Source organism: Scleropages formosus, chromosome 16, assembly GCF_900964775.1.
Source record: "Scleropages formosus chromosome 16, fSclFor1.1, whole genome shotgun sequence".
In the NCBI taxonomy this organism is placed as follows: Eukaryota; Metazoa; Chordata; class Actinopteri; order Osteoglossiformes; family Osteoglossidae; genus Scleropages; species Scleropages formosus.
In genome coordinates, this window is record NC_041821.1 from 3,540,108 (window position 1) to 3,549,212 (window position 9,105).

At 48.1% G+C, this 9,105-nt stretch overlaps 1 protein-coding gene across 1 annotated transcript; it reads left to right on the forward strand.

Moving 5' to 3' along the window:
- The first annotated feature begins 51 nt into the window (after positions 1-51).
- fbxo8 (F-box protein 8) lies at positions 52-7,888 on the forward strand. The gene is made up of 6 exons (XM_018735640.2): positions 52-335; positions 2,976-3,312; positions 3,545-3,671; positions 4,352-4,470; positions 4,714-4,910; positions 5,838-7,888. Exons 2-6 carry the CDS (start codon positions 2,984-2,986, stop codon positions 6,023-6,025), a joined length of 960 nt encoding a protein of 319 aa, XP_018591156.1. The 5' UTR covers positions 52-335; positions 2,976-2,983; the 3' UTR covers positions 6,026-7,888.
- Positions 7,889-9,105: the final 1,217 nt, after the last annotated feature.

The following is a 9,105-nucleotide window of genomic DNA, read 5'->3' on the forward strand; positions in this document are numbered from 1 at the left end:
GTGACCGTCGTCCGTCATTTCCTCATGCGTCATTTCCGCCAACAACAGGAAACGTCACTCTCGACAACACTGCGCGTGAGACGGAGACGGAGATAGCGACGGCGGGTGGTGGTGGGTGGAGAGAGTGGGTCCGATAGACGCAGATTAGGGCTGTGGCGTCACTTCAGAGCTTCGCTTCGCGACAGCGGCGACAAGCAGCATTTTGGACCCGAAAAGCAACAGCGATGCAAGTTCTGTGAGACCTAAAGGACGAGATAATTATTTCCCTGCTGAAAAAGTTTGCATTGCTCCGTGCTGTACGTCGCGGCGGCGGTAGAAAAATTCCAGTAAAATAGGTAGGTGGCGCTGGTCTTTACTTTGTTTAAATCGATCAAAGTTAACGAAGCTGTGAGTATGTGAAAGGGTTCTTGAGCCAGCCAATGAGAGTTAGAGGTTTTCGATCAGCGACGCGGGTCAACCAATCATACAAGAGAACGGCGAGCCAATTCTCGTCAACCTTGAATAATAGCCGGCGGGTACCTCGCTCATCATCCCCTCAGGAAAAACAAAACAAAACAAAAAATGTTTAACAGAACTTAGTTCTAGATGTTTGTGTGACGTGCGGTGGACCGGACGGGCAGCCCCCCTCCCGGGCGCATGATGATCTGCGATCCAGTTCAGTTGTGGTGAAACCAGCCTGTGTTGTTGGCTCGCTGTAATGAAGAAAAGTGCCAGCTGGTTTACTCTGGTGCTTTTGATGTATTTACTGTGTCTTTACCGCAGCCAAACTCAGTTTCACCCCAGGTTGAGTGTGTGGGACTGGAGTCTCAGCACTCCTGGAAAATAAGAACAAGTTTACCAGTATTGTTGTTGTAGGAAAGCTGACCTTGTTCGTGGGCGAATGCCGATCAGGACATGTAGAGGAGAACAATAAAAACATGTTGCTTCTTAATTACAGCTCCGTCAACGACAATGGCGATGAACACCTGTGCCAGAGCTCCCCAGAGCTCAGCGGTTGCTGCTTCTAATGACACGGTCCCTGGAAAGAGCATCAGAGCAAAGGGGCCTTTTAAAGGTTAACGTGTACAGTCGCAGGTTCGAGCCTCGCCTCCAGCTGCGGTATCCTTGAGCGAGGTACTTACCCTGAATTGCTCCAGTAAAACAGTATAAATGGATAAGTAATTGTAACCTTAACCTTGTAAGGTGCTTTGGAGAAAAGCGTCAGCTTTGCATACGCCGGAGGAGAATGCGGAATAACCCGCAAAATGACATTTCGGCCCTGCCCGCGTCTCTGGCGCAAAACGATGGAAAGCACGTGGGGAATTTCTGTGTGGGTTACTGGCTCATTCTCATCGGAGGCGGATTCCAGAGGAGGAAACTGGAAATTGGTTTAAACAAATGAGAAGCTGTTACGGGGGGACAGAGGGCTGCGTTTACGCAAAGCTCGTGATGTGCAGAGGATGTCATTAAAAGGGCTTAATGCATATTCCAAAGAGGATCACACACATTTTCAGAACCGCTTGTCCCATACGGGGTAGCCGGGAACCGGAGCCTACCCGGCAACACAGGGCGTGAGGAGGAGGGGACACACCCAGGACAGGACGCCAGTCCGTCGCAAGGCACCCCAAGCGGGACTCGAACCCCAGACCCACCGGAGAGCAGGACCCAGTCCAACCCACTGCACCACCACACCCCTCCAAAGAGGATCAGTGATATTGAATTAAAATCAAATCTACCGCTTGGTGCTCTTTCCTCCATTGCTGGCACGCACAGGCATAATGGTTGGGCCTCTCCAGTGTGACGCACTTCCCGGTTGGTGTATCGTGATGAGTGCATTTCGATTCTTTGCAGAAATATCTTTTGGGGACAAGCGAGGACGTTCCTGCTCTGTTAAGCGCACTGGACGAAACCAAGCCCCAGGTCTGCTGGCTCTAATGTCACGATGCTGTGTCAGCATCTATTGTGTTTTTTTTTTTTTGCTTCTTGTGACCTTCTCGACAGTGGGTACAGAAGCTAGCATTTGTCATGCAACATAAACTTATTCAAGGAAGTGTTTTCAAAACAAAGTTTCTAGTCACAATGGATTCAGTGTGTTTGACTTTACTGTGCTGGGTAAGACACGCAGCAGAATAAAGCATCGGTGCAGGTGCTTTTGTTTTTGTTTAAACCGTGAATATTTTCCACAGAAATCTGTACGCATCAGTAACTCATAGGTGTGGAGGCCACGTTCTGGAACACTCTGTTTCTGCCTGTTGGGTATAAATAGTCCTCAGACTCTTTGAAGGGCACGAGAGCAGAGCGAGGAGAGGAGAGCAGAGCAGAGCGACGGCTCATGTTCTTGCCAAATTAGGTACAATACTGAAGCCAGACTCGCAAATGCTGATTTTAACTCAGAAATTACATTTTCTTCTTTAAAAGAGCAGGTAGTATTTACTGAATTAGACTTGCAAAGTGTACAGTGTACAAATGTTGTCGTCCTTTAAAGAGAGGGATTAATGGTTTCCTCCGTCATGGTCACGTGCGGAAGGAAACTGCTGAATACATTTTTTCCATGTTATTGGAAAAATCAGAGCAATAGGACCGGTTCAGTTGCTTTCAGTTTCTCTGTGATACACACACCGTGCCGACTTGCCAGGCTTTGGACAGAGCTGCACTATTAGAGGAAGAGGTCCAATGAACTCTGCCAGTTGTAGGTGGCCGCTGGAGGTTAATGACACTCGTCAGGATGAGCTTTGGCCCTTTGGAACATCACTTGGGTTTTCAGCGCTCATCTAGTAACTCATTGCGCTATATGAAGCTGGAATACAGCCTGCATACCGGGGATTGGCTCCGGCTCTCTGGATGAGTTTGCTGGTCTAATGGCTCTGTGTGTGAGAGACGACCTTCCTGGTCTGAGTGTATGAGCAGAGCTTTCTTGCCTGTTTCGGCTCTGTGCGGAAGGAGTTTCTTCGTGTTCGGGAGGAGCTTCCCACCCTGACTGCCATGTCCCCTTTCAGATCTGCAGATGGGTCAGGGCCTGTGGAGGGTTGCGAGGAACCAGCAGCTGCAGCAAGAATACAGCGAACAGTGCTACCTTCCCCGGGAGCGCGGCCGGAGGATGGCAGGCACCGCCGACAACCTGAACCAGCGGCGCCACTGCCCGGGCCAGGGTGGCACTGACCTCTATCAGCTACTCCGGGCCAGGAAGGCCAAGGAGGAGCAGGGTTTCATCGACCTGGAGATGCTTCCCCCGGAGCTCAGCATCACCATCCTCTCATACCTGAACGCCACCGACTTGTGCCTGGCTTCCTGCGTGTGGCAGGACCTGGGTAACGACGAGTATCTGTGGCAAGGGTGAGGTGTTGGCATTTACAAATAATGTCTTCATTGTGTCACTAAAATTCATTTAGAGGACATTAACGTCCTGAGGCCTTAGTGTTGTTATAAGTGCATCTTTACCAGGAAGTGGCTGAACATTGCAGGTTCGAGTTTGCTGTCATTGTCAGCCTGTCTGTTCCCGCCAGTCTTTTCTCCCGCGATGCCTGTTTTGGACCATAAGAATGCGTGACGTCTCCTCCCCCTGCAGGCTGTGTAAGTCCACTTGGGGTCACTGTTCCATATACAACAGAAGACTTCCCCCTGGGTTCTCCTACAGAAGGCTTTACATGCAGCTGGACGAAGGAAGCCTCACTTTCAATGCTAACCCACAGGAGGTAATCGCTGGTCGCCTTCCCTCATTGTTACTCAGTCACCTCGGTGACACTTTCCACTGCTTGTCCAACTCTGTAGTGGAGCAGTTTGAAGAAAGGCCTTCCTTAAGGACAGGATAGGATTTTTAACATCCATGCTGGCTTTCATTTGTATTTATTTACTCAGCTGACACTTTGGTCCAGAGTGGCTTACAATGTTGAGCTGCTTGCAATTAGTCACTCATCTACACAGCTGGTTAATTTTAGTGGAGCAGTTTAGGGTACGTACTTGCTCAAATGTACTACAGCTGGTGAGATTTGAACCAGCAACCTTTGGATCCAAAGGCAGCAGCTCCAGGCACCCCTTAAGCATGAACCTTAGTTCAGTTGCTCCATCGAAAGAGCTTGAAGGCGGTTTCTCAGGAAACTGTATAACGGGTGCCGCACGGTTCCTGGGCTGTGTGTTTGGACAAGGGTTTGAGTGGGTTTCCTCCATGAGCTCTGCCCCACTGTGATGCTACACTGGACCAATGGTTCCTGATATTGGGTGGATAGTTTAATAAAACACATTTACCCAAAGTACTAGAGCTTCAGTAGGCCACTTGGGAGACTCGTGAAAGTGGCTTCTGGCAGGAATGAGTGGTTTCATTTGGCTCTGACGGCCCTCCTCCCGCCCCGGCGTGTCCTGTCTGCGCCGCCCACAGGGGATGGACTACTTAATATCCAGAGGCATCCTGAACAACCAGCCGGAGGAAGTGGCCAAGTTCATATTCTACACTAGAACACTGAACTGGAAGATGCTGAGAATTTACCTGGACGAGAGGTGTGTTCCACTGAGCGGAGCTCTCCCTGCGGTTTGTTGTCAGTTGTGGAAAGTAATTAATGAAGCATTTAAAGTAATCACTTGATCATTCACCGATCAAGTGTGTTGTTCGCGTAAACACTACTTTAGTGACTATGTGACCCTTACCTGATGTATGTCACTGAAGCTGGTGAGGTTGAGAACCTTTCTCAAAGGTGCACAAGCCTGCTGTCCCGCTCTAAGAAGCCGTGTTTAACGCTCCAGGAGAGACGTCCTGGACGAGCTGGTCACCCTGCATAACTTCAGCAACCAGTTCCTGCCCAACGCGCTGCGAGATTTCTTCCGCCACATCCATGCCCCCGAAGAGCGCGGAGAGTACCTGGAGACCCTCATCACCAAGTTCTCCCACCGCTTCTGCGCGTGCAACCCCGTCCTGGTCCGGGAGCTGGGCCTCAGTCCAGGTGGGGGTAGAGCAGGTGGTGCCATGGGGGGATTGTTGGGTGGTGCAGTGGGTGCTGGACTGGGGTAAGAGCTGGGAGGGGTCAGGATTGGTGGGCCTGGGGGACAGATTGGGTTCAGGCTACATCCCCGATCCCTGGAGCAAGTAGGAGACCACAGACTACGTATTCGGAGACTAAAACGTTAAAAGCTTTTCATGATGTGTCACGATTCTTTAAGGGAACTACTAAACAATATTTTGTACATGTTTTTGTTGCGCGTTACCGAAAACCATTTTATTATTTTGCCTGGACTAACGTAGCGCTCCGGGTCTGCGAAAGGTCTAGGTGTTGTGTTTCTGGCTTCTCCATCTACTTGTCTTTGGCCCACTGACAGGGTGCTGTGGAATTTGTTGGCTTGAACAGAACCGACATACTTACCGGACCCACAAACGTGAGCAGTTTTTGGGCTAAACTCACGTTTTCGTGATGATTTTTCTTGAAACACGAGAATTGTCGTACTAACGCTGTCAGTGACCTTTAAAGCCACAGTAATCTCTGAGGCTTAAAGCGTTAGTGGAGGGGGGGCACCAGTCCATCCGATCAGAGGAGATTACTGTAACGTCATATGACACAGCCTCCAAGGAAACATAGCCCTTGTACTGCAATCCAAGCCGTACACTGATGCTCTTCACCATCTTGGGGCGGCAGGAATTGTTTGCTGCTCGTACCGTTTTACCAGGACAGCATCTGGGTGAGATGAATAGCGAGTGATACTGAGGTGTCTGTTCATCATCATTTTTACTCTCACTCATTTTCTCTGAACTTTTTTTGCACTATTAATTGATTGCAGTTTTCACCACATGCTGTCACCCATGTGTTGCAGCTGTGCTGCTGTGGCCTCATACTGGTCTGTATCTGAACTGTCTCGTTTTCTCTGCTCCCACGTAGACGCTGTCTACGTGCTGTGCTACTCGCTGATCCTGCTGTCCATCGACCTGTCGAGCCCTCACGTGAAGAACAAGATGTCCAAGCGGGAGTTTATCCGTAACACGCGGCGTGCTGCCCAGAGCGTCAGCGAGGACTTTGTGGGACACCTTTACGACAACATCTATCTCATCGGCCACGTGGCCGCCTAGTGGTGCACACACGAGCGATGTGCTCAGCTGGTCACGTTCACCGCGTCGGCCGCTTCTGCCGTGCCTGGAGGGTGTCGAGAGCTTCGCCGGTCATGTGACCATCTACCCTTTACTCCCGCCAAGCAGCACTCGGCTGACCAAATGCGTATCCCTTCCTGTGTGCCGTCAGAGCACCAGGCCACACTTTCGTAGTATGGAGGTAGTACAGGAGGCACAGAGAGCCGCCCTCATCCTGCGTCTCGGCCTGTGTTGAATTACACATTTAAGAGATGCTACGAAACACTACACCAAATGTAAAAAAAAAAAAAAAAAAGCCTTTTTTTGCAACTTGCACAATATTTTCTCCTTTTTGTTGCTAGCTGAGGTGAACAGAAAAAATGTCGTGCAAGTATACGCTAACAATGTAAAACATCCTTGAAGCTGACTTTGAAACGCGAGGCTATACCACTAGGCGGGAGTTTGGAATCGCTGCTGAGAAAAGTAAGGGTGAGCGCTTCATCAGCTTCACAGAGCTGTAGCACATTTGGAACCCTGTGTTGTGACACCTACCATTTACAGGTTCCGTATCCTTCACCTTAAAAGAAAAATAGTGATTTCAATTAATTAATGCTCTTCTGTGTTTCCGGGATAGGGCGCAGACCACCGCGACCCTGCAAAGGACAAGGAGTGGGTAGAAATGGAAGGAAATGTTTGAATTAACAATGAATGTTTCTTTGGGGTTTAAAATTTAGTGTGTGGAGTTTTTGCAGCTAAGAGAGCTTTGAGGAATTAACTGATTATTAGTGCACTGCAGAATTTAATGTGTGACGATTTGGGGAGGGGCTCTTTCGAGGGAGACCAATCTCCAGGTTGGATGAAGAACCTTCTGCTTTGATTACCCAGGCCACCAGTGAAAGTCTTGCGCAGCACCACACAGCACCACATCAAGCAGAACACATTACCACACTTTTGTGTACCCCCCCGCCCCCCACCTCCCATGTTCAAATAGTCTAAGAGCTTCAGTGTACATCCCAAGTCTAAGCAGGTTCTTCTCCACCCTGAGACCACCGTTTTGAATGTAGGCCTGATCCCCTCCCGTCACTTCTACTCAATCCTTCGACCGCTTTTAACAGCACCTCCTACGACATCTACTGCTGTTGTAACCATTGCAGTCTGAACAGAGTCCTGGTTACCCTGTCACAGGTCAGGTGAGCAGAGCAGCGGATTTAGATCGTACTCCAGCTGTGCGGGTTCACTGACTCGCACCCGAAGCGCTTCTCGATCGCCGTTCCTGGAGTTCGCACTTCTTGTTTGACCCGTCGCACATTAAGGTGCCAATAGTGAGACTGCAAAAAAATAACTGACAAGCAAAAAATATATTGGTAACATTTGCTTACAATTAAGTAACCCTGAGTATTTTTTGCACATCATGTATATATTTAAGTACAGAGATTTATGAACATATAATTTTATTTTGAAGTATTTTAACAACTTTTTCTCAATCATTTCTTTTTTTGCACTTCTGTATTGTTTGTTACAAGCAGTTTTAGCAATTGCATGCAATTCCTTGTTCCTTTATTTAATATTTTCTACTGTTAATGCCATTGATTGATTCATTAAAAGAAAACTATTATAATACTGCTGAAATAGTGAAGTCCAACCCGACGAAATGGAGCTGTAACCCTGACAAAGAATGACGCTGGGATGAGACAGGGGTCACCCGATTAATGTTTCATTTGAGATGTTAAACCTGGATCACTGACAATATTTTTGTTCATTTTAATTGACAGAAAATACTATAGGCCTGACTAATGAATTACACCATTGGAATAAACTCTTAGATTGTAAAAAAAAAAAAAAAAAGAAAAAATGAAAATGATAAAACTCATGTACTCAAACGAGTGTTATTTACTTATTTACGAGTGTTATTTTGGACGGTATTATTTGCCTTTTTCTGTTTCACACCTCCAAGGTTTCCCCTTTTCAACGTGGTCTTCCCTCACGCACGTTTTGCTCAGACGTCCCGTTTCCATTTCCATTTTAGACATGATCTGCTCCAGGTGTGTTTGCACTCGGCGACAGACTGAACAGAAGCGATGTGTGCGATGAACTCGGGGAGAAAGGCAAACCCTGCATTCAGAGAGCTCCAGTTAATAGCTCCTCGGTCCTCAGGCCGAGTTCCCGGCCCCAGCTGGAGACTGGCGTCTGCACAGAACCCGGAAACACCACAGCCCACCCAGCGCCGCTTCCCATACGGTTCCTTCATAAAAACGTTTCCTGAACCTGAATCCTGTTTGGCCACATCTACATCCACAGTGACGCCTCCAGGTTGTGATTCCACAAAAACATGATGCGCTTTAACAAACATTAATTTGCATGCCTTGAACAGTGTATGTTGTACTCCTGTTCATCCTTTGTCTACTCCGGGGAACACGCATTTTACAGCGCTGAGTCCTGATGCTCCTTATAGTGCGCATTTTGTGTTAATGATGCCAGGTTTGGGGGTGGGGCTTGAATAGCTTTCTAGAAATCCTAGAAATGTTGAAAATCAAATTTTCCTGGGTCTCTGGTTATAAAATTAGCTGGTGACACATCCAACAGGTCAGATATACATTTTGGTGAGAAGTTATTTTCAATAATTAATAGTCATGCTTCATAGGAATAATAATGGTGTGATTTAAAATTTAAATTCCATTTGTGGATATACAATGTCAAGAAAGAAATGTAGGAAAGCTTTGTGCAGCTGTGGGCCAGGTGGTTAGATGCAGGTACGTGATCTGATAGCAGGTAACCATGTCCCGAGGGGATGCGCCAAGCTAGTCTAAGTTCATGGAAGTATGCAGCGAGGTGTGTGTCGTCACTGAGGGTCTGGGAGACGGTCGCAGCAAACACACCACCAAGTGCATCGGTTCCAGCAGGAGCTTCCCACTCACCCCCACCCACCTTTTGCGACAAGTAAAGCCATTTTCCCACAATTAAACAGGAGGATGATCTGTTTTCATCCTTTTCCTCATTAAACAGGGCAACAGCACGTTGGAACAGCTGCAATGCTGACCGGGTTGGAGAACGTCCTCCACAGGGAGCATCCTGCATCATTTTAC

Bases quoted from the DNA above. Each gene is read 5' to 3' on its own strand.
- fbxo8 (XM_018735640.2), top strand. From the start codon at position 2,984: ATGGGTCAGGGCCTGTGGAGGGTTGCGAGGAACCAGCAGCTGCAGCAA. The intron at 3,672-4,351 runs GTAATCGCTGGT...CGCCGCCCACAG, and splicing joins TCAATGCTAACCCACAGGAG to GGGATGGACTACTTAATATC. The intron at 4,911-5,837 runs GTGGGGGTAGAG...GCTCCCACGTAG, and splicing joins GGAGCTGGGCCTCAGTCCAG to ACGCTGTCTACGTGCTGTGC.